Source organism: Ictidomys tridecemlineatus, chromosome 1, assembly GCF_052094955.1.
Source record: "Ictidomys tridecemlineatus isolate mIctTri1 chromosome 1, mIctTri1.hap1, whole genome shotgun sequence".
In the NCBI taxonomy this organism is placed as follows: Eukaryota; Metazoa; Chordata; class Mammalia; order Rodentia; family Sciuridae; genus Ictidomys; species Ictidomys tridecemlineatus.
This window is the reverse complement of record NC_135477.1, coordinates 90,377,379-90,403,421: the sequence shown is the minus strand read 5'-3', so window position 1 is coordinate 90,403,421 and position 26,043 is coordinate 90,377,379. Positions and strand designations below refer to the sequence as shown.

The 26,043-nt window shown below is 37.5% G+C and overlaps 1 protein-coding gene across 1 annotated transcript; it reads right to left on the bottom strand.

Annotated features, from left to right (window-relative positions):
• Window positions 1–21,059: 21,059 nt before the first annotated feature.
• Window positions 21,060–22,208, bottom strand: Spz1 (spermatogenic leucine zipper 1). Its single transcript, XM_005329020.3, has one exon. It carries the CDS (start codon window positions 22,206–22,208, stop codon window positions 21,060–21,062), a length of 1,149 nt encoding a protein of 382 aa, XP_005329077.2.
• Window positions 22,209–26,043: the final 3,835 nt, after the last annotated feature.

The window sequence follows — 26,043 nt, the reverse complement described above, 5'->3', positions numbered from 1 at the left end:
ATTTCACATCTTTTGTTAGATTGATTCCCAAGTTTGTTTTGTTTTTGTTGTTGTTGCTATTGTTGTTGTTTGAGGTTATTGTGAATGAGGTAATTTTCCTATTTCTTTTGCGGTGGATTCATCACTGATGTATAAAAACACATTTGATTTGTGAAGCTAGTGTCCTCCTAATATCAAACCCAGATAAAGACACATCAAGGAAAGAAAAGCATAGATCAATATTCCTGATAAACATAGATGCAAAAATTCTTAACAAAATACTAGCAAGTCATATTCTGCAATACATTAAGGAGACTGTACATCATGACCAAGTTGATTTCATTCCAGGGATGAAAGGATGGTTCAATATATACAAATTAGCCAGGTGCTGATCCCAGTGGCTCAGGAGGTTGAAACAGGAGGATCACGAGTTCAATGCCAGCCTCAGCAACAACGAGGTGCTAAGCAAGTCAGTCAGACCCTGTCTCTAAATAAAATACAAAATAGGGCTGGGGATGTTGTTCAGTGGTTAGGTGCTCTTTAGTGTTCAATTCTCAGTACCAAAAGGAGAAAAAAAATATATATATATATATATATTTATATGTGTGTGTGTGTGTACACATATACAAATTAATGATTGTAATTCACCACATAAAAAGAATTAAGGACAAAAACTAGTCACTCATTAGTCATCTCAAATCTCAATAGATTCAGAGAAACCCTTTTTTTTTTTTGGTACTGGGGTATTGAACCCAGGTGCTATTAACTACCAAGCCACATCCCCAACTCTTTTTATTTTTTATTTTGAGACAGAGCCTTGCTAAGTTGCTTAGGGTCTCTCTAAGTTGCTGAGGCTGGCTTTGAACTTGCAATTCTCCTGCTTCAACCCCTGGAGTCATTGGGATTACAGGAATGTGCCACCATGCCTGGATCATCAAAGAAAGTCCTTGACAAAATTTAGCACCCATACATTATAGAAACATGGAAGAAACTAGGGATAGAAGGAATCTACCTAAATGTCATAAAGGTTACATATGACAAACTCAAAGCCAACATCATAGTTAATGAGGAAAAAATGCAAAATTTCATCTAAAATACAGAACAAGACAATGATATCCAGTCTCACCACTTTTATTAATATAGTACTTAAAACTGTAGCCGGAGTGATTAGATATGAGAATGAAATTAAAGGGGTATAACTAGGAAAGAAAGAAATCAAATTATCACTGTTTATAACAGGATATGAGCCTACAGTTAGAAGACCCAAAAAACCTCACCAGAAGATTGCTAGAGGGCTGGGGATGTGGCTCAAGTGGTAGCACGCTTGCCTGGCATGCGTGCGACCCAGGTTTGATCCTCAGCACCACATACCAACAAAGATGTTGTGTCCGCGGAGAACTAAAACATGAATATTAAAAATTAAAAAAAAGAAGGTTGCTAGAGCTAATAAACAAATTCAGCAGTGTAACAGGATACATCAACATACTTAAGTCAATAACTTTCCTATGCACCAATAATGAATTTGCTGAGAAATAAAATCAGGAAAATAGTTTCACTTACAAAAGGCTTAGAAAAATTCCTAGAAATAAATTTAACCAAGGAGGTGAAAGACTTCTACAATCAAAATTACAGAACTTGACAAAGATCCAAGAAGATGGTAAGACCTCCCATGTTCATATATAGGCAGAATAGTGTTTTTAATAGCCATTTTACCAAATCTGATCTACAGAGCTAATGCAATACCCATCAAAGTATCAATGACATTCTTCATAGACCAGAAAAAAAAACAGTCTAAAATTCATTTAGAAGACTAAAAGAGCCAAAGAAATTCTAATTAAAAAAAAATGTTGAGGGGCTAGGGATGTAGCTCAGTGGTAAAGCGCTTGCCTTGCATATGTTGAGGCACTGGGTTTCATCCTCAGCACCACATAAAAATAAATAAAGTTACTGTGTGTTTATCTATAACTAAATAAATATTTTTTAAAAAATGTTGGAGGCTCACAATACCCAATGTTAAAATGATATGGTTTGGATATGAGGTATACCCCCAAAGACTCCTGTATAAATGAAGGAATATTCAGAGGTGAAATGATTGAATTATGATAAATGTTACTTAATTAGTCCATTCTAGTTTGACTGGACTGACTGGGTGATAACTGTAGACAGGTCAAGTGTGGCTGGAAGTGGGTCACTGGGGAGGTACCCTGGAAGGGTTCATCTTCCTGCAGCTCCTATCCCTCCCTCTCTCTACTTCCTGGCTACCATGAGGTAAGTAGCACTTCTCTGCTAGCATGTTTTGCCTCTCCTTGAGCCCAGATCAATGAACTCTGCTGACCATGTTCTAAACCTTTGAAACATAAAGCTAAAATAAATTTTTTCTTCTCTGAATTGTTCTTGTCAAGTATTTTGTTCACAGGAATAAAAAGTTGACTAACAAACCCACTTTTATTAATATAGTACTTGAAACTTCAGCCAGAGTGATTAGATATGAGAATGAAATTAAAGGGATATAAATAGGAAATTATACCACAGAGCTATAGTAACAAAAACTGCATGGTACTGGCTTTAAAACAGACCCATTTTTAAAAAAGAAAAGAAAAACAGACCCATAGACCAATGGAACAAAATACAAACACACAGACAAACTCACATAGATGTAGTCATCTGATCCTTGACAGAGGTGCCAAAAACATACATTTTAACAAAGGGTACTGGGAAAACTGATTATCTATATGTAGAAGAATGAGACTAGATCCCTATCTCTCATCCTGCACAAAAGTTAACTGAAAATGGATCAAAGACCTAGGAATTCAGCCAGAAACTATGCAACTCTTAGAAGAAAACAGAGCCTATAGATGAAGGCAACAACTTTCTTAGTAGGACTACTAAAGCTCAAGAAATAATGCCAAGAATTAGTAAATGGGATGGCATAAAATTAAAAAGCTTCTGCACAGCAAATAAAACAAGAGGATGAAGAGACAACCTACAGAATGGGGGGAAATCTTTACTAGGTTAAAATCACCAATACTGAATTGAGTTTAATGTTTTATTCAGTCTGTTTTATTAATTATAAGAGAGATTCATATAAAATTGATTTTGTTTGTTTTATTTCAATTTATTTTCATTAAACTGTCATGAAGGTCATCTTATATTGTTCAGCAGCCTCATTGAGTCTCTTGTCAGAAATTGCTATCCATATTTAAGGTCACGAAGAATGATGCATGTCTTGAGAAAGAGGTTTGCATCTTTATTTCTCAAAGTTATGAAATCCACCCGGTTTTCAAATTTTTTTAATACCTTTACTTTATTTATTTTTATGTGGTGTTGAGGATCAAACCCAGTGCTTCACATGTACTAGGCAATGTTTTACTCCTGAGCTACAACCCTAGCTCTTGGTTTTTTTTTTCATGCAAGAAAACTAGGAGGCAAATTAAATGATAAAACATACCAAGTACACAGTCTGTTATGATTTCTTTCTACCTCCTGTCATGAAGATTCTCTATTTCCATCTTATTGTGTGTAAATCTATAGGCAATTGATAGATCTTAGGGTAAATTCAAAGGAAAAAAAAAAAACTTCTTTTAAGAAGAGATTCCGGGCTGGGGATGTGACTCAAGTGGTAGCGCGCTCGCCTGGCATGCGTGTGGCCCAGGTTCCATCCTCAGCACCACATACCAACAAAGATGTTGTGTCCGCCGGAAACTAAAAAAAATAATAAATATTAAAATTCTCTCTCTCTTAAAAAAAGATTAAAAAAGAAGTTCAAAAAAAGAAGAAGACATTCCTTCCAGGGTTGGGATTGTGGCTCAGAAGGAGAGCTTTTGCCTCAATTGGGTTCCATCCCCAGCACTACATAAAAATAAAATAAAGATATTGTGTCCACCTATACCTAAATATATATATATATATATATATATATATTAAAAAAAAGAAGCTGGGGCTGGGGCTGGCTCAGTGGCAGAGCGCTCACCTCGCACATGGGAGGCCCTGGGTTCGATCCTCGGCACCACATTAAAAAATAAATGAATAAAATAAAGTTATTGTGTCCAACTACAACTAAAAACATTAAAAAACGAAAAAGAAAAAAAGAGATACTTTCCATTGTGTTATATAATCTTTATGTTAAAGAAAACTTATCCTTCCCAGGCAGTCATTGTAAATACATGCAAAATATTGGATTTAGGGATAAAGGTTTAACAAATTTAACAAGGTATTTAGAATTGCCTTCTAAAGATTTGAATACTACAATAACATGTTTAAAAATATTCTAAACTTTAATCTTTCTTGAAAATGATGAATAGATTTAAATTGTAATTGGATTGGCATTACTAATTTATACATTATGAATTCTATTGAATAAAATAAATTAGAATTGTTTTGTGTTTTGAAGAATTAGCAAAAATAAAATCCCTAAAGACCGGACCTACTTTGTTTAAATTTCAAGACCTCTTCAATTGTAATGTTAATTTTCCATACTCTTTAGAAGATGCAATGTAAGAAATTCAATTTTCCATAAAATTTCAATAGACTTATAAAGCTTAAAGTATCCCAAAAGGACCATTTCATTAAATAATTTTGAAATTCATAGACTATACTTTAAAGCAGTGTTAGGTTTACAGAAAATTTGAATAAAGCACAGAGAGGTTTACAGAAAATTTGAGCAAAGAGCACAAAGAGTTCCCATAAGCTCCCTCCCTACCCACTGTACTATTTCATTTTTAATGGGAATAGTTTAAGATTTTTGAGCTAAGATTATTTTCTCTCACCCTTAGGTGTTCCCCCTGGAATCACACCCTTTCTGTACTGGCTAAATAAATTAGATAGAAAAATTCAACATGGGTTTTATCAACACTATCAGTATGACTTGTTTCTGGGGAATTTTTCTTTAATCATCTACAGCTTTTGTCTTTTACCAAAACCCCACTAAACCTGGCACTGTTTACATGAGACAGTAGAATATAAAGAAGCTCTTAATTTGAAAACACTATTTCATTATCACAATAGGCCTTTGGCAGCTATGACCTCCAATGACCTCCTTTGTTCATTTATTCATAGATGCTAAATGATGAATGGATCACAATGGTAAGTGAAACATCGATCATAATGCTTAAACTGTGCATGATTGAAAGACGTGTGCTTACGTTTAATTACAAAAGGTACAAAAAGCATGTGTAATCACTGTCATTAGAACAATTCTTGACATCCCCTGTAAGGTGCCTCTAATTTGTTCTACCTTTTATACCCATTTTATTCATTTGCACAAATTTCAGTGACTTTTAAAAAAAAATCAATTGCTGCTAAAAGGCAGTTTGGGAGAATATCTTCAGTTATGTGAATTTCTATCTTTACTCTTCTTCCGAAGTCCCAGTTGTCTTGAAAGAATGTTTACCAGGTGTTGGAGACAAGCCCAGAAAAATTTTTGACTGAGTTCTGAAGATGATTAGTGGAAATGATCTTCTCTTGCTTTGTCTTTCCCAGGGCCAAGCATTGAGCCTTGGCTCAGTCTGATGATTTTTGATTGCCCATTTATACATAGTGGATGCAATTAAAAAGTATGAATGGAAATGAACATGGGCAGAGCTTGTGGACTTATGGGAAATTGCTTTGGGATGATTGTGGACTCAGATATTCCTGTGGGGAATCCCTAATTATTGGTATCTGTAGAAATTTTCTCGGAACTAATTTCCCCAAAGAGTAACATATCAATCTCTTGTGATTAGAGCAAGGGTTGAGGAGTAAGGAGTGGTTAAATCTTGGCTGCTGGCTTACTCAGAATTGAAGGAAGTAAGAAAGATGGGGTTTCACGATTAAATGTGTAGGCTTTCATCTAATAACTTCCCTGTGCCTCCTGAATTATGTTACAAATAAGCTAAAATGGCAGATTTGAGGAGAACCTTTGAAAACAAGGAGTTTTAAATTAGGATTATCAAAAGCCAAAGTCGTCTTATATTCCCCAAACCTTCTCTTCTCACAATTTCTTCATCCAGATAAGTGACTTATTTCTTCTAGTTACTCAGAATAAACTTGGTCAGCATCTTTCAGACTGCTTTATTCCCCCTCATAGTTGCACTGACCCATCAGTAAATTTTGGCTCCACCCTCAAAATCTATCTGCTTCTCCTCGTCTGGTGCAAGCCACCATCATCTCCAGCCTATGACAGAATGTTCTTTCTCTTCGATTTTTGATCCGTTGCCAATTAAGAATCTATTTTATCTACATGAACTAAATGAGCCACTAATTGCCTTTGTGTTTCTCTATCCGAGTTTCCTGCTCTGGACCTGACCACTAATCCTGTAACATGGGGTACCTCTGAGCCCCCTTCCTGTGTAATCAGGCTGGGATCTCACTACCTTAGATTTATGCTGTAACAAATCCTGAGAGGTGGCAACTGATGCTGCAGAAAGGAAAAACGGCCAAAGCAATAAACCTCCTGCCCAACTCTGTCCTAGGCCATGCAAACAATCCCTTGGAAAGTAACTGTGGCTGATATGATGTTGTTCTCTTGTTGATTTGTTCTCAGACCTATTTTCTGCCCTTCTTTTGCTCTCTTCTGCGTTATAGGCTATTGACCTCTTACTAATCCTCCAAGGGCCCGTGTGTTAAAGGGTTGTACACTATGAACAAGTGGTGGAAACTTTAAGAAGTGGAGACTAGTAGGAGGTCTTCCTATGATTGGGGCATGCCCTCGAAGGGGATATTGAGACCCCAGCCCTTTCTTCTTCTTCTTTTCTGCATCCTGGCCCTCTCTTTTTACCATGTGCTGCAGCCATGATGTGTTTTGAGTCCAAAAGCAATAGGACCAAGCAATCAAGGACTGAAACCTCCTAAACTGTAAGCTGAAATAACCTTTTCTCTTTATAAGCTAATTGTCTCAGGTATTTAATGACAGTAATAGAAAGCTGACTAAAATACTTCCTCAAAAGACATTTCTTAGGCTTTTTGATAACTGGATTCTGGTTAGAATCAACCAGTGAGGAAGCAATGACTGGAGATTAGAGGGTGAGATGTGGGAAAGCCTGAGCATTTCCCTAATTTCTCCTTCTGCTTTGTGCAGCATCTCAGGCAGACCTTGAGCCCCTAGAGAGATGGAACATCATTCCCTCCACTCTTTGTACACTTGAACCAGAGAAACAAAATCTAACTAATGACTTAATTTTTATCACCTAAAACTAATAATATTATAATATCCCTTGAACACCACAATTAACCCAATACAGAGCAGGTACTTTCATTTCTTCTTTTTCTCTGTCTCCTTCTTCTTGTTTGTACTATAGGGAATTGAACCCAAGGACACTCTACCATTAAGCTACATCCCCAAACTTTTTTTAAGTTTAAAATAGTCCTCACTAAGTTGCCCAGGCTGGCCTCTAATTGAAACCCTCCTGCCTCGGTCTCCAGAGTAGCTGGAATTACCATCATGCACCACCACCTCCAGTTCTATTTCAATTTATTGAAAATGAGAAACAAAATCAAAGCAGCTGTTTTTTTACCTCCCCAAGAGAAGTTGCTACTTTTAGGAAAGGAAGAGGACTATAATGAGGTACAGCCCAATCCCTGCAAGCCTTAAATCCAAAACAGCATGCTAATGCCTTGTGAGTACACAAACATAAGAGCATGCACACACAACTTTGTCCACTATTTTCACATGCCATGTCAAGGAAACTAGAAAGGAAAGTGTTCACCAAGGAAGCTCTAAAACCAGAGTATCAAATGGGAATTAATCATAAATGAAGAAAGAATCTGTTTCATTTGAAATGGAAAATAAAAGATGGCTCTACCTTCCTCCTTTTTAACATTCAACTCATGAAAGCTGGCATTTGTCTTCAATAGTTTCAAATCCTCAGGAGGAATCTGGCCTAATTTCACGGATAACATATGTAGATTTGTACCTGTGGAGTTTACTGTGACAAGTTAACATTTCCTACTGGTTTCTCCCTGCTGCCTGGCATTCACTGTTGCCAATTCCTCCCACTATTGGCCGCCATTTTGGTGACTGTCTGTAAAGCATTGGCTCCTGAACTAGACAGTTCTAATATATTTTCAATAACATGTTAAGAAATGACAAATAAGTTATAACGGATTGTTGACTAAAACACAAAATTCTCCACTGAAAAAAAATACCACCTCATGCTCCAAAATCATCTCATGCATTGTTAAGAAAAAAATGATTTCTTTGATGACCTACTATTCTAAAAACACGTATGCCCCCATCCCTTATATTAGATGATCAGAAGTTAATTATATATAATTGCTTATGTCAATGCAAAGTAAAATTACATGGAGTTTAGCTCTGACTTAACAAAAAAAAATGTGATACAGAATAAAGATTCTGTCATTTGATATTCATTGATAATCAATAATAAATTTCTACATTCTTTATAGATTCTGACTCCTAGCATTCAAAAATGGGGACATTCCATTTACCATATTGTTAAGGCACTATTCCAATATCCCAAATAAAACTCTGGGTCTTTTGAAGTAACAGACAAAGGATTTATTCTGGCCAGGGCCGAAGAAGCAGAAAGCAGACAGTTCTGTGCCACCATGACCCAGAGCATTCGTGGGGGCTGCTTAAAAGTCCAAAAGACCGCAAAGGGAAAAGAGGGCAGGGGAAGCTAAGACAATTACAGAATTTGTTTCACAAGGTGGAAAAAAAAAAAACAGGTTAACTTTTCTCAGAAATTTTCCACATCTCTCAATACATGCTCAGGAAGCAGACTAACGTCTGTTCTATAAATTGCAGAAGCTGTGGTCTGGGTGCCAGAGAGTGAGGATATTCTCAAGCAGGTAGGGGGACTAATTTCACACAGGGCAAGGCATCAGAGCAAAATGGGGTTAGTCTGACCTAACCTTCAAATAAGCTCATAACAATGTTAGGCCATTGCTTTTTGAAGTTGTAAATAATTTTATATGGAACCCATTATGAAATTATCCATAGACTTCCGTTGGCTATAAAATATATTCATTACAAAACAGATGGGCTTTTTAAAAATATTTTTAAAGATATTTGTTTTAGTTGTAGGTGGACACAATAACCGTTATTTTACTTTAACATGGTGCTGAGGATCAAACCCAGTACCTCACGTATGCTAGGTGAACACTCGGCCACTGAGCCATAAACCCAGCCCCAGATGGGCTTTTTCTTTAATTTTTAAAAATTTTATTTATTCTAATTTGTTGTATATGATAGGAGAATGCAATTCAATTCATATTACAGGAATAGACCACAATTTTTCATGTCTCTTGTGTTTTCATACATTACTTAGGGTAATGATGTCCTTCTCATTCCACCATCTTTCTTACCCCTTACCCACTTCCTTCCCCTCCCTCCCCTTTGCTCTATTTAAAATTCCTTCATTCCTCCCATGCTTCCCTCGCCCATCGCCTTATGAATCAGCATCCTCATATCAGAGAAAACATTTGGCCTTTGGTTTTTTTAGGATTGGCTAACTTCATTTAGCATTATATTCTCCAACTTCATCCATTTACCTGCAAATGCCATGATTTTATTCTCTTTTAATGCTGGGTAATATTCCATTGTGTACATATACCACATTTTCTTTATCTATTCATCTACTGAAGGACATCTAGATTGGTTCCACAATTTAGCTATTATGAATTGTGCTGCTATAAACATTGATGTGGCTGTGTCCCTGTGGTATGCTCTTCTTAAATCTTTTGGGTATAGATGGAGGAGAGGGATAGCTCGGTCAAATGGTGGTTCCATTCCCAGTTTTCTAAGGAATCTCCATACTGCTTTCCAGATTGGTCCCAAGATGGAGATTTGCAATCCCACCAGCAATGTAAGAGTGTACATTTTCCCCCACATCCTCACCTACACTTATTGTTCTTTGTATTCTTAATAGCTGCCATTCTGACTGGCATGAGATGAAATCTTAGAGTGGTTTTGATTTGCATTTCTCTAATTGCTAAAGATGAGAACATTTTTTCATATATTTGTTGACTGGTTGTATATCATCTGTCTGTTCAGGTCTTTGGCCCATCTATTGATTGGGTTATTTGGTAGTTAGCTTTTTTATTTCTTTATAAACCCTAGAGATTGGTGCTGTATCTGATATGTGAGGGTTAAAAATTTGCTCCCATTTGTAGGTTCTCTCCTCACCTTGCTGATTATTTCTTTTGCTGGGAAGAAACTTTTTAGCTTTTTTTTTTTATTGATTCTTGATTTTAATTCTTGTGCCATAGGAGTCTTATTAAGGAAGTTGAGGCCTAATCCCACATGATGAAGATTAGGGCCTACTTTTTCTTTTATTAGATGCAGGGTTTCTGGTTTAATTCTTATGTCCTTGATCCACTTTGAGTTGAGTTTTGTGCATGGTGAGTGGTAGGGGTTTAATTTGATTTTGTTGCATAAGGATTTCCAGTTTTTCCAGTTTTTCCAGCACTATTTATTGAAAAGGCTGTCTTTTCTCCAATGCATTTTCTGGCACCTTTGTCTAGTATAAGATAATTATAATTTTGTGGGTTAGTCTTTGTGTCCTCTATTCTGTACTATTGGTCTACCAGTCTGTTTTGGTGCCAATACCATGCTGGTTTTTTGTTACTATTACTCTGTAATATAGTTTGAGGTCTGGTATAGTGATGCCACCTGCTTCACTCTTCATGCTAAGGATTGCTTTAGCTATTCTGGGTCTCTTAGTTTTCCAGATGAATTTCACGACTGCTTTTTCTATTTCTATGAGGAATGTCATTGGGATTTTGATTGGAATTGCATTAAATCTGTATAGTGCTTTTGGTTGTATGGCCATTTTGACAGTATTAAATAATTCTGCCTATACAAGAGCAAGGTAGATCTTTCCATCTTCTAAGGTCTTTGATTTCTTTCTTTAGGGTTCTGTAATTTTCACCGTGTAGATCTTCCACTTCTTTCATTAAGTTGATTCCAAAGTATTTTATTTTATTTATTTTTTGTAATTCATATTACACATATACAGCACAATTTTTCATATCTCTGGTTGTATACAAAGTATATTCACACCATTTGTGTCTTGATACATGTACTCTGGATAATGATATCCATCTCATTCCACCATCATTTCTAACCCCATGCCCCCTCCCTTCTCCTCCCTCCCCTTTGCCCTATCAAGAGTATGTCTATTCCTCTTAGGCTCCCCCTCCCTACCCCACTATGAATAAGCCTCCTTGTACCAGAGAAAACATTCAGCATTTGTTTTTTTTGGGACTGGCTAACTTCACTTAACATTATACTCCTAACTCCATTTACCTGCAAATGTCATGATTCTATTCTCTTTTATTGCTGAGTAATATTCCACTGTATGTGTGTGTATGTGTGTGTATGTGTGTGTGTATGTGTGTGTGTGTGTGTGTGTGTGTGTATATATATACACATTTTCTTTATACATTCATTAAGGGCATTAAGGTTGGATTCAAAATTTAGCTATTGTGAGTTGTGCTGCTATAAATATTGATATGGCTGTGTCCCTGTATATGCTCTTTCTAAGTCTTTTAGGTAGAGATGGAGGAGAGGGATAGTTGGGTGAAACAGTGGTTTCATTCCCAATTTTCAAAGAAACCTCCATACATTTTTCCATATTGGCTGCACCAGTTTGCAGTCCCACCAGCAGTGTAGGGGGAGAGGGAGGGGGAAGAGTGACGTTCTGCGATGTGTTCAAAGCTCAGACCCAGTGTGGGCTCCTCAGGTGTCAGCAAGGCAGTACTGGGCCTTCCTGGGCTCTGTGCTGGTTCGGCAGGGGTACTGGGATTGAACTCAGGGACATTTAACCAATGAGCCACATCCCCAGCCGTATTTTGTATTTTATTTAGACAGGGTCTCAGTGAATTGCGCTAAGCAATTTGCCATTGCTAAGGCTGGCTTTGAACTCAGGATCCTCCTGCTTCAGCCAAGACCCTGGGATGACAAGCCTGTGCCACTGCACCCAGCCATGTTATTTTATTTTTAGATACTTCTAGAGAAGCCTTTTCTATAACTTCTCATGAAGGAACACTGCCTTTTATTTACCCCAGAATCCTTTTCACTGGCTATTTTGATAATGTCACATGTACTTGGGAGGGCAGATAATTTTTTCAAGATACTTATTTCAATTCTCTTTTGGATCGTATGACAGTTCAGTTTTTATTTATCTGAGGAAACTCCATACTACTTGTTTCTTTTCACTCTTTTCCACAGTGTACAGTATTATTTTTTTGTTCTGTGGATTTATGATCCATAATTTAACCAAGCAATCTTCTGCTACTGAATAGCTGAGTTGTTTTAATTATTTTTCTTCTTTGAAAATCTTTGGTGAAAAAAACTTCATGCTGCTTTACTTCTTATGTGTATAGATTTATCTGTAGCATAAATTCTCAGAAACGAAAATACTGGGTTACAAGGTAAAAATGAATTGATCATTTTACCTTCCATAAAGTTACATTGACTTATAGTCAAGCCAATTATTCCTGCAGACCTGCCAATAGAGTGTATTCACTATATATTCTATAAATAGAAAATAACTGAATAAAAACTGAATATTTCTAATTCCATGATTAGAACTCAAAGTATAGTTTTCTAATATTTCCAAACATTCTTAAAAAGAGTGAGACACTAAATCCTTTTAAAATTAGAATGTTTACACTCCTATATCATCACATTCATTTGCTTTCTTTGAGAAAAATAATTAATATCAGAAATGATGTGAATATTTTATGTGCCTACATTCTTCGTTAAAATTTTAGTCCAGTTTGATAATTATTGATATTTAATAGTCTGTTTGAAAAGCATGAATAAAAAGCCATATTTTTAAAAAAATTAGCTATGCAGTTACATCTTTTGAATAAAAATTAGTATGAATCCCCAAACTTCTTAGTTGTCAAGCAACAATGATTTAAAATTATTTAAAAAATTAAAACAAAAAAAGAGAGAGAGAGCAGTAATAACTAGCTCACCACTTTAAATGCACAGTGTGAAATAGAAATACCTAGGCAATTCTTTGGTTCCTAGTTGTGAAAGTGTCACATTTGCTAGTCAGGATTGGCCCTGGATCATCAGACAGTGCTTGTTTCCGTCATTTATTAACTTGAGGCTTTTCTTTTTTTTTTTTTTTTTTGAGAGAGCGAGAGAGAGAATTTTTAATATTTATTTTTTAGTTCTCGGTGGACACAACATCTTTGTTGGTATGTGGTGTTGAGGATCGAACCCGGGTCGCAAGCATACCAGGGGAGCGCGCTACCTCTTGAGCCACATCCCCAGCCCGGGGCTTTTCAATACAAGGTTTTATGTAAATTAATTATCTACCAGTATTTATGATCATAGGTGTCAATATTAAACAATTTGTGTTGAATTTTGGCCCTGCCACTTGCCAGTTGTGTGACATTGAGTGAATTAATCTCTCTAAGCCTTAGAATTTTTATATATAAAAGAAGTGTACCTCTTCAGAGAGAAAATTAAACAGTATCATGCTTATAAGAGTGTGTAGTATAGAGAATGCCATCAATTAACAATGTAATGTTAATTGTTAGTGTTAATTGTAATGTTAATTGTTAATGTTAATGTAAATGTCTACATGCTCTGACTTGGGAGTTCTTTCCAACGTATTGTGCTATACTTCTAATACTTCACTCTACAAAATATCTACTTAAGGGGCTGGGACGCAGTTCAGGGGTAGAGCACTTGTCCATCACACACATACCTATACAAAACATTTGAGAATTCAGATTGCCTGAGTGCACACCTGTAATTCCTGTTATTTGGGGCCCTGAGTTCAATCCCAGAAGCGCACACATACACACACACACACACACACACACACACACACTTTAAAAAACAAAACCCCATGCAATTAGATGTCACACAAGCCTTGTCTGTGAAGCCTGAGAGACTGAAATTGCACATAGGTGTCTTTGCCCAAGGATCTAGTATTCTTGGTCTTTCGTTTTCAAACTGAATTCTGTAGACCCTTAAGATACTAAGGAGATTCTTTGGGGTTTGCAAATGTTTGATCAGAATTTCACATTGAAACTATGACTTAGAAAACAATCTGAACTTCCTCTTCTCATAAACTGAAGCTTTATAATAAACTAGTGCCAACCAAAATGATGTATGCTTTCCTGTGAGAAAAAATTTAATTAAATATGGATTAGAGGTTAGTGGCTTCCTGTGAAAGACTGTGTTAGAAAAGAAAAATTGTTAGAAAACATTCAACCAACTGTGATGTTCCAGTGATAAATCTTTGCCTGAGGCCTTTGCTTATGGTAAGAGGGATTTTGAAATGATGTTCTATGTTGGTCAGATTTGTAGAACATTATAATAATGACAATAATATTAATAATGTGATGATGATGATTTTGATGATGATAATGATAATCTACTCCTCTATTTCACTCTGATCAAGATGTCTGCCTCCTTTATGTAGTTTTTAACTTTCTTTTTACTTTCAACTTATCAATAACCTCAGCTTTTGGACACTTTGTGCATGAATGATTTGTTATTGTGGTCCAAAAGAAAGCTACTGTCTCTGCCTTATAAAAGAAGAAATTAGGACCCAGAAAAATCAGGAGCTAGTGGCCTCCCTTATGTGCAAAGCTTCTTTTAATCTTGCCACCTTTACTTACTTATATATTCATTTATTGGTACTGGGTTGAACCCAGGGATACTTACCACTGAGCTACATCCCCAACATTCCTTGCCTCCTTTTTAAAATTTTTTTATGTTGAGACAGGATCTTGCTTAAGTAGCTTAAGGTCTTGCTAAACTGCTGAGGCTGGTCTCAAAATTGTGATCCTCCTGCCTAAGCCTCCAGAGTCACTGGGATTACAGGTTTGTGCCACTGTACCTGGCTTCTTTCTTTATTTATTTTATTTTAAATTTTGTTTTTGGTACCAGGGATTGAACTCAGGGGCACTCAATCACTGAGCCACATCCCCAGCTCTATTTTGTATTTCATTTAGGGACAGGATCTCAATGAGTTGCTTAGCGCCTCACCATTGCTGAGGCTGGCTTTGAAACTCCTGATCCTCTTCTCTCAGCCGCCCGAGCAGTTGGGATTACAGCCACTGCACCCAGCTAGGCTTCTTTATTTTTAATATAAAATGTTTCATACTTTTCTAATTAGAAAGGTTAAAAAGGTTCAGAAAGCATAGACATGCCAAAAGGACTTGAAAGTATTCATAATATTTTAGAATAGAATCGTGGAACAATCAACCTAGTACCAGGATGAATCTGCATCAACTCCAGATAAGTCAAAGAAATAAATATGAAAGACAAAAAACTCAACAGGACTTCAGAAGACTTATCAGGTACTTGCTCTTATTAAAATGTTATTAAGAACTTTTCTTTTATCTGAGGAGCAGCTAAGGCTTGATAGGAAAAACTTTAGAGATCCTTTTTGAAAATCAGGACTCTTTAATTCATCATTGTGAAGAAGTTATTGAGAAAAAATGTGACAAAGAAGTTTGTATGAATTTTCCCTTCCTCGTAAAAGGATTTTCTTTTGCTATTGCTATTGGACAAGAGAATACTGATAATATGAATGGACATCTAAAATTTCTAAAATATTTGATTTTTATCAAAATGATTTTTATTGGAATTTGGCCCTTGAATAAAGAGAAAATAGAGCATTAAAGACTGTGAGACTAACCTACTATACTTATGAGAAAGAGTTACAGAGGAATGGGAAAATAAACAAGGAGAGAAATGAATTACAGTAGATGGGGTAGAGAGAGAAGATGGGAGGGGAGGGGGATAGTAGGGGATAGGAAAGGTAGCAGAATACAACAGTCACTAATAGGGCATTATGTAAAATTGTGGATTTGTAACCGACGTGATTCTGCAATCTGCATTTGGGGTAAAAATTGGGAGTTCATAACCCACTTCAATCTAATGTATGAAATATGATATGTCAAGAGCTTTGTAATATTGTGAACAACCAATAAAAAAAAGAAAAAGAAAATAAAAATACTAAGGCAGAAGAAAAAAAGAGAGAGAAAGTTACAAATAAACATTATCTTCTGCCTTAAAAAAAAAAAAAAGTAGGACTGATAGTTGGTCTATACTGATTCTTGTTCCAGATTTTCATTGACATGCTCCAGATTTTTAGTGATTTCCCACAGTGACTTTTGTTTCACTGTCAACAAATAATAGCTTAAAGTTCCTTCCAGAAATAAAATGTTATGATACTAATCCAAGTAAATTTTATATTAGATACAGCAACATGACAGTTTATTATCAACTGCAACTCACCTGAATTACCTTTAAAATGCCTTGCTTTAGCAGAGCACAGTGCGCACACCTGTAATCCCAGCAGCTCAGGAGGCTGAGACAGGAGGATCATGAGTTCAAAGCCAGTTTCAGCAAGGATAAGGTACTAAGCAACTCAGTGAGTCCTTGTCCCTAAAGGAAATACAAAATAGGGCTGGGGATGTGGCTCAGTGGTTGAGTGCCCCTGAGTTCAATCCCTAGTAGCCCCCCCTCCAAAAAAATCCAAATTTAAAATGCCTTGCTTTTAGAAATTCTCGTTTACATGTTTTTTTTTTTATTAAATAAAAATATAAATGTGACCTTGAGGTAGGAGAACAATTTTATGATACACATAAAACATTAAAGCGAATGCAGAATCTAGAGGGTGTAAAATAGCAGAGGTTGTCGCTGTATATGAAGCCTAATTAAAACCAATTTTTAGCAATAATTTCATTCCTGATAATCTATGAACCATATGCATGGCAGAGTATGTAAATGAATCGCACAATATTAAGATGGTTGGATGATCGGATGGATGATAATTACCATTTGAGGGAAAGACAGATGGAAAGAAACATATGATCCTTTTAGTATCCTCAATAGTGCTTAATTTGAAATCTCTTTTACTTGGGGCTGAAAAAAATTTTAAAATGCTGCTAGATTATTTGTAAAGTGATGCAGATGCGCATTCCACACATGGAAAAGAAACAGGGGCTTATGGAGTAGAGAACATAATTTCAGATTGTATTTTCAGTACTTTCAGCATGAAACTTTCTTATGCTTTATGTTATAATCATAGCAAGACCTGTGGTGAAGAAGGTTTTTGTTTTAAATCATCTTCTTTTTGTCCTAAATTCACACATGAGGTTATTGGATCAAAGGCAGATTATTATGACACAATCATAATTGTTCTGGGTCCCCTTGTCCCAGCTTTTAATCCTGGAGAGGACCAGATGTCACCCTGAAATGGACCTGGACTGGAAGAGAGGAATTCTAAGAGAATGATTCTGGGCTTGTACATGAAGAAAGGCAGCTGTCTTCCTCCTCTTCAAAAAGGAAAGAGAAATAAACTCCCTGCTCCTCAAGGCAAGGTGAAACTATCCTGGGTTCTTGATCCAAATCTTAAGCATATAAATAGCCAGACACAGTGGCACATGTCTGTCATCCCAGTGACTCTGGAGGCTGAAGCAAGAGGATCACAAGTTTGTGGGCAGGAATTTAGTGAGACTCGAACTCAACGTAAAAAAATAAAGAGGTCTGGGAATGTAGCTTAGTGGGAGAGTGCCCCAGGTTCAATTCCCAGGACCAGAAAAGAAAGGAAGGAAGGAAGGGAGAAAGAAGGAAGAGATAAAAGTAATAAATTGTCCAAGGGCAGAGAAGACAGTGTGTTTAACTCCACAACCCAGACCTGTCTCCAAGGTCCCAGGCTTTACCCCAACACGGATGAAAACACACATCTCGGAAATTATGTAAATCTCTTGAGTGCTCTCTAACTACATGTAATTACCTCCTAGAGCCTGGTTTTAGTTCAAAATCTCTCAAGTATCCATTAAATTTACTGAGAAAATTCTAATTGTGTAGAAGGACAAATACATTTTTCCTACACCCCAAAGTCTTATGAAATTAGTTCTTCCTCTGAATGAGCATATGGTTGCCCAGCTAAAGATCCCATTTCCTAACCACTTTCAGGTAGATGTGGCCATGTGACTGAGTTCTCACCATGAGAAAATTTTGTTTCTGGTATGGCACTGTGTGCAAACTAACATTGAAACCATGAGTTCCCTTGGGCCGGGATTGTGGCTCAGTGATAGAGTGCTTGCCTAGCATGTGTCAGGCTTTGAGTTCAATTCTCAGTACCACATAAAAATAAATAAAATAAAGGTCCATCAATATCTAAAAAAAAAAAAAAAATTAAAAAAAACCATGAACTCCCTTATGTTTTCTGTGGTATGCAGGGAATGTTTCTGAGTTTCTCCCAAAACTTTATAAACTTTGTACTTCTTTTGTGAGTTTATGGTAGTAGCAGGAGTGCCTCAATTAATTGAAATTATCCATTTAACATATGATTGAGAAGTGATACTGACAGAATTTGGTCTGGCAAAGTATATGAACAACTTACATAAGAAAAGCCATTATTTAGTTCAGCCATGTTGTAGTTATTCATTTTATTAGTTTTTATATTTTTATGTATTTATTCATATATCACATTTATTTAGCACCTCCCATGTGAAATTTCTGTTGGAAATGGAGAACAAAGTCTGCAGGATCACTCATTTCTCAAATGAGGAAAAAAAATGAGGATTAGCGGAGTGACCAAATGGGCTTTTCCCACACATGGTAACAGAGTCTTTTAGTTTTTCCGCATTAATTTCTTCTTCATTCCTGAAGGATGTCTTCATGGGGTAAAATAATTCTGGCTTAACATTTCTTTTCATATGGTTCTTGAAAGATGCTCACTTCCTTTGGCCTCCATGGTTTCTAAAGAACAATTTACTATGATTTGGATTATTGTTCCCAGTATCAAATGTATCTTTCCTCCCTGGCTGCTTTCAACATTTTTCTTTTGTTTTTAGGGATCAGAAATTTGATGATGATCTGGATATGGTGGCACATGCCTGTAATCCCAGCAGCTGGGGAGGCTGAGGCAGGAGGATCTCCAGTTTAAAGCTAGCCTCAGCAACTTAGTGAAGTGCTAAGCAACGCAGTAAAACCCTGTCTTTAAATAAAATACAAAAAAGGGTTGGGAATATGGCTCAGTGGTTGAGTGTCCTTGACTTCGATCTCCAGTACCAAAAAAAAAAAAAAATTATGAACATTGGAACTTTTTTTGAGAGTATACTATTTAGAGTTCACTCAGTTTTTTCTCTTTTTTTCTTTTGTGGTGCTGGAGATCAAACTTAGGGCTTTGTACATGTAAGGCAAGCTACTTGAGTCTGTAGGTTTATGCTTTTCACTAAATTCAGGAAATTTCTAGTTATTATTTTGTTGAATACTGTTTCAATTCACACTGCTTTTCTTCTTGTGATTCTGATGACAGATTCTTGATACTTTTTCCCTCCTATCTTCTTAAGGTTCAGGTATTTCTGTGGCTGTATCTTCAAAATTTTTATGATATTGTTCCTCTAATATCGACATTCTGCTGAGCACATCCAGTAAGTTTGTTACTTAGCATATTTTTCAGTTCTACAATTTCCATTTATGTCTCCTTCATATCTTTTATTTCTTCTTTCCATTCAAGGGTTTGTATCTGCTTATTGAAGCCTTTTATGATGACCGCTCTAAAATCCTTGTTGGATAATTCCAACATGTGTAATCCATTGTTGGCAACTGTTAAATGTTTTTTTTTCTGATTCAAGTTGAGATTTTCCTGGTTCTTGATACAATGAGTGATTTCTCTCCATCGTATCCCAGATGTTTAGGCATTAAGTTATGAGACCCTGGATCTTAGTAAATCTGTCTAGTAAGCCTCTGCTGAGTCTGTGTCTGCAGGGGGAAGGGTAGAAATCACGGCTGCCCATGTGGCTTCCACTGGCAGTGCACTCTACTGGGGAAAGGGGAGGACAGAAGGAATGCTTTGCCACCTGAAACTTCTGCCCATGCTCTGTACCATTCCAGAAGAACAGAGGAGGAGTGCCTCATTCCCATCTGGCGAGGAAGAATATCTAGGCTCTCCACTCGACTTTTGCCAAGGGGAGAGTGAAGGGATGGGAGTGGAGCTGTGATGTTTTCCCTGCAATTTGACTGAATAAGGGCAGTTTGGGTCAAAAAGTTTCTATTTGCCCAGCCTGTCCCTTTCCTCATCTTTGGCAAAATAAAACAGGCTTTATGGGGAACATTTTTTGTCTGCATACCTTAGCATTTCTAAGGGCTCCTCCAGCATCCAGCTTGGCACCCAGGCACTCAGCACCATGTTGTTCCTTAGGGAATGTGGGTCTTGGGGATCCTGGCCACTCCACCTCCTTTTCTCCACCTCTCAGGGTCTTGTATCTATGTATATGTAACATCCAGGGTTTCTAGCTTACTTAGAAGAACAAGGGGGAAGTGAATCTGCTCCATCTTTTCTGGAACTAGAAGACCACAATTCCCTTAGCAGAAAATATTAGTCCCCCACCCCACACACACACCATTTGTTTCCAGCTAGAGAAATGGAACTTTTCCAGAAAAAAAAAATCTAGAAACACCTCCATTTTGCTAAACAAGTTGAAGGGTCTTTCCCAAGGGTCTCTGCTGCACAGTATGCCCACAGTTCACTAGTTGAGGAGCGAGAGAGGAACTTTAGAAAAAGTAGAGCCAGCAGGTAAGGGGAAACACCATTTGTTTATTGGTGGTTAATGAATTTTTTTCTTTTTTTTTTAATTCCAACATACTCCACACTTCAGTATTATGAATGTTTCAGTAGAAACATTTACAAAGTGAGCTTGAAATCATCACAATTAAAGCATTATATATTCTACCCTCCCCCCAGAACATTTCCTCTCCCAGATAATAATTAAAGAAAAAAAAAAACCTTTCCTTTTTATTCTGCTTTTTATTTAGATCTTAACTGGTACTGTAACTTCTCTTTCTTGGTTGAAGTGTCATAGGATCTCTATCTATAACCACAAAACCCAAGCAGACTGTGAAAGTAAAATGATGAACTTGATGTTGATAGGGTGGTTTATTGATGATGAACATAACTTCCAAGGTCATGACTGATATGTTAATCTTCTTATTATGGATCTTTCGTGACTGAACTAGAAGATCTATTCAAGGCTTGATGATCAATCATGCCTGAAAGTGAATGGGTTAGGGGTAGTTTTCTGAGGATTCACCTTTTTTTCTTTTTTCTTTTTCTTTTTTTTTTTTTTTTTACCCCTGCTTTGTTTTTCTATCGAAAGCTGCTGCAAGGCCTTTTTTTTCTTATAAGACCTCTTGCAATATGATTATTGAGCTGGTTGTTACGAGCTTTCTTAGTAAGACAAATATCCAGGCTTTTAGAGATTCCGATTTTTTTCTGAAGTGTGCCCCTCATTTCTTGCGTGTTCTCCTTATCAATTTCTACTTGTTCTGTTTCTGATGTCTTCCATTTTTTCTTGCTGTGTTCCGGGTTTATGTGATTCAGCTTCTCCACTGGGGTTTCCTCTTGGTGCAGATGGAGTTTCTTGAGAAGCTCAACTCTCTTCTGTAAGATTTGGCATTCATTGTCCAGCAAAGAGGCCACCAAGTGCAGAGAATAAGTGTCCTTGTTCAGTTTCCTTACTTGCTCTTCCAGCTCATTCTTAATGGACACCTCATTATTTGGTTTCATTTGGAAAATGGCTTTATTATTTTTAAAGCTTTCTTTTCTGTCTGTCTGAGATTTCTGATACGATTGGATTAGTCCGTGGAGCTCGGTATGTTGCTTGCTCCAGTGTTCTGCTTCTTGTAGTAGCTGTTCCATGTTTTTCAGAAGTTTAATATTTTCTTCTTGAACATGAGGGAATCCATACTTTCCTGCTTCGTCACTTGGTTGAGTTTCATTAAGGACTTCTTTTTCTTCTGAACAATTTGCCAAATCCTTTTCAGAAACTTGGACCTTGTTCTTGGTAGTCTGGTTCTCGCAGTCCACCTCCTGTTTCTTGGCATTCCGTTTTTTCTCTGGGACGGAGTTAATGAGCAGTTTTTTCAGTAGCTTTTTATTTGTTTTGCTGAATCTTCTGACTTTTTCTTGAAGCTGTAACACATTCTCAGAAATAATGGTTTCCTCCAAAGGTTCCTTTGTTTCTGTGATCTTCTCTTCAAAGCCCGTCACCCTGTTAAGAATGTCTCCAATTTCTCTCAGGAACTTTTCAAACTTCTGCTCAGCCTCTGGTCCTGTTACTTTTCGGCTATCTTGTTTTAGGGAAGGGAGGGAGCCCCAGCATGAAGAGGGATGTGGTCCGATTTCAAATACGGCAATAGTAATCCCAGAGTCCCGAATCTGTTGATGAAAAGCAGAAGTAGGCTCACTGGCTTGAGACAGGCTAGATGTCTCAGCTGAACTCTCAGAGCTGGCCATTGGTGCTCGAGGAAAGCCGAAAACCTTAGCGATTCCAAGGACAGGTGATGGTCCTCTGTGCAAATGGGTGGAGAGCGTGGAATGAAGCTGAGGGATGATGGTTAGGTGGAAGGTGACATCTCAGACAGCCTGGGGGGGAGGGGGTGGGAAAGGGGGCCAGGAGCTGGGGCTCCATCTCTCCTTTCTTAGGCTTCTGGTATTTATTCCCTGACCCTGGCAACCAGGTCTTTATTCTGTCACTGTAGGATTGTGGCCTATCCCCAGCTTCTCTTTCCTTTGTGTCACAATGGAAACCTCTTAAACTCCTGCCCAGTGACTTACATCAAAATCAACCTTGGGCTGCTCCTACTCCCCACCCAAGAAAGACCTTGTACCAGTCCTTCCCCTCCTAACTCTTAGGTTCCTATTCACCTGTTCTCACCACACTCCCGTAACTTCCTCACCTCACCAGCCCCCCCACCAGCCCAGCCTCAACCTGCAGCAGGTTTGGGTCCCTCCAAGGGCCTGGCTGAGCTAGGCCCCCAGGAAGTTCCCCATTCTTTCAGAACCTGAAGGCCTTATTGCTCCCATTCTAGGGGAGATTCAGCTGTAAAAGAGAGAGATACGTAACAGAACCAAAAGTGCTGCATCTTTTTGTGATTTTAGGGAAATAATGTCAGGAATCACTCTAAAAATATTCTACTGCAGTGAATGGGTCTTTAACAATACAAATACAAATTGGAACTTTTTCTGGGCTTTGAAATACAGCATCCTGTAAGAAGCCTAATGAAGACCCTGTCTCAAGAAAAGGGCAGGGAGCATCTAAGATGCAATTCAGTGCTACAGCACCCTTGGGTTCAATCGCCAGCATCAGAAATAATAAAAGTTAATTTTCACAGTAACTGATTAAAATAGATTTATTCTAAAGTATGTGAAATAGCTAAATCCAATTGTGGGTTGTATGAAGTAATGAAATAACTTGAAACCTAGTGTCTTCTTGTCTTTTTGTCCTTAGGAGTCAGGACCTTGAGAATATTAAGTTCAAAGTGTTCCTTGGGTGAGACTTTTCCTTGGTCTTCAACATCTTGCAGCCAAGTACTGACTTTGCTTCCAATTTTAAGGAAAAATTCAGACTTAATATTTTTCCCTTAGAGAAGAGAAATTAATGGGCTGTTGTTTTGTTTTTTGTTTTTTTTTCTTCCATGTCTACCAACTCAAGTTGGCTTTGGTTTCTCTGAGCCTCATGCTCATCTTCAGCCAGTGGGGCTCAGAGCCATGGCTGCTGCCCACCCACACAAACAGTGCTGAGCCAGCAGGCTGGCTCCCTTTTTATTCTCCCTCCCCCCTTCCCTTCCTTCCTTCCATTTTTTTAGTGCTGGGGATCCCACCCAGTGCTTCACATATACTAGACAAGCGCTCTCCACTGAGCTACACCCCAGCCCCCTGATTTTCTTTTTGCTTGAAGAAGGAGCACCTTTTCTATCCTGCATGGGGATGACACAGAGGCCAGCACTGCCCCACATTTTCATCTTGAAGGTTCAACTTTGGTTGTTACTTCTCCTGACTCAGCATCATGCGAGACAGTTCTAACATCTTCAGGACAAGGGAGATTCTTCCTGATTTGGTAATTAATTTCTAGCTTTATTTCATTATAATTAGAAATTATCAGGGCTGGTGATATAGCTCAGTTGGTAGAGTGCTTGCCTTGCATGCACGAGGCTCTGGGTTCAATCCCTAGCAACACACACATACACACACACACACACACACACACACAGAGACACACACAAGAAATTATCTTTTACCTAGTATGGGCAAGGCCCTAAATTTAATTACTAGCAAAACACACGTATGTGCATACACACAAAAAGAAAGAATGGAAAAGGAAAATGTATACCTTTGGGAATGAATGGATATTTCCTTTTGAATGTGATAGATTATCAATGTTAATACTTGGTATTATCAATGTTTATGCCATTGGACATAAAACTGGTTTTATCCTTGTGGAAAGCTGTGATTTGAATCATGGTTTCTGATTGCCTCATGGCAATGGGAACTTCCTGTGCAAAGATACAGGTCAAGACGGCCCAGTTGCTATTGTGACCCTGGCCTGAGGAGGATCCATGCGAAATCAAAGAGCTATATCTGTCAGGACCTTGTGCTTAGGCACCAACTCCCTAAGATAGAGAATTCTGAGCATAACAAGATAACCCTAATGTCTTGCCAGTCCTGTGTCCTTCAAATTAGCCGCTTTGCTAAAACATCCCTACAAATAACCTTCTGATGAAACCTACATAACCTGTACTAACTCTGGACCCTTCATCCTCCATCAGGGGGTGATGTCCCACCTGGTCTCAGCTTTTTCTCTATGTGTGTCTGTCTGTCTTGTCAATTCCCCATCTTCCTCCATCCAGTGTTTTTCCTGAATTAACCACTGCTGCCGAGAGCAAAGACAGGGCTACGGCATACCTTGTCTTGATTTTTATGGAAACTGGTTTGAAGTAGTCAAGAGAGCAAGAAGTTTTTTTTTTTTCCCCCTTTCATCAAAAAGGGATTTAAACATTCCTTTTCTCCTTACAACTATAATAAATACTGTGTTCATTAGCTTTTTTCATCACTGTGACCCAATATCTAACAACTTAGAGAGGTAAAGTTTATTTGGGGTTCATAGTCTCAGAGGTCTCAGTCCATAGATGGCCGGCTCCATTGCTCTGGGCCCAAGTGAGGCAGAACATCATGAGTGAAGAGACTAATGGAGGAGAGTTGCTTAGCTCATGTTGGGGTCAGTAAGCAGAAAGAGGGAAAAAGGAAGGGGCTAGAGGAAGATGCCCCCTTCCAGGGCACACACCTAGTGATGTACCTCCCCCAGCTACACCTCACCTACTTAATTACCACCAGTCAGACTTTTCAGACTAAGTTGAACAGATTAGGTTACAGCTCTCATAATCTAATCATTTCACCTCTGGACGTTGCTGAATTAACAAAGGAGCTTTTAAGGGACACTTCATATCCAAACTATAACAAATTCCAATTCATGTTTCTGTTAATTTTACTGAAATTTCAGTTTAGATGCTGAAAGTTACACAGACATTTTTATTGACCTATATTTGCAGTGGATAATCATGAAAATTAAACACATTTGGATTGTGTTAGAATTCTTATCTACTAAGTTTCTCATGCCTTACTAACTTTAAAAAAATTAAAAAGAAAAACTATTTCTAAACTTAGAAAACTTGTGTCCAATTTACCTTTTTAAAATCAGTTTGTCTTTACAAAAATATAACATCTTATGCTCTCTTTTAATGCATTTGAATTTTAAAATAAATATCAAAATATAGAATAGATTACTCATGGTTCTTTAGACAGAAACTAAACTCAGACAGGCTTAAGCCAAGTAAACTGAGGTGGAGAGGCAGGTCAGTCTTTGGCTCATGTCACTTAAAAATCTAGGAGTAGCTGCTTCTGCACTCCTGGATTCAGGGACTTAAGTTGTATAATTAGGGCTTGATATCATCACTTCTAAGGATTTTTTTTTTCTCTCTCTCTCTCTGGATCTACATTCTTAGCAATCATTTTTTTTTAATTTTCTTTAAAATATTCATTTTTTAGTTGTACTTGGACACAATATCTTTATTTTTTAGATTTATTTTTATGTGGTACTGAGGATTAAACCCAGGGCCTCACACGTGCTAGGTGAGCATCCTACCACTGAGCCACAACCCCAGCCCCTTAGCAGTCATTCTTTAGATGTTGTCTTATAGTGACATATTTAACCACTCCAGGGGAAGGGAAAATTCTCTTTCCTCATAGTTTCAGGAGAAATGCCAACGAAAGCATTGACTGACCTGACTTGGGC

Excerpts from the sequence above, each read along its gene's own strand:
- Spz1 (XM_005329020.3), bottom strand. The coding sequence starts at position 22,208 with ATGGCCAGCTCTGAGAGTTCAGCTGAGACATCTAGCCTGTCTCAAGCC.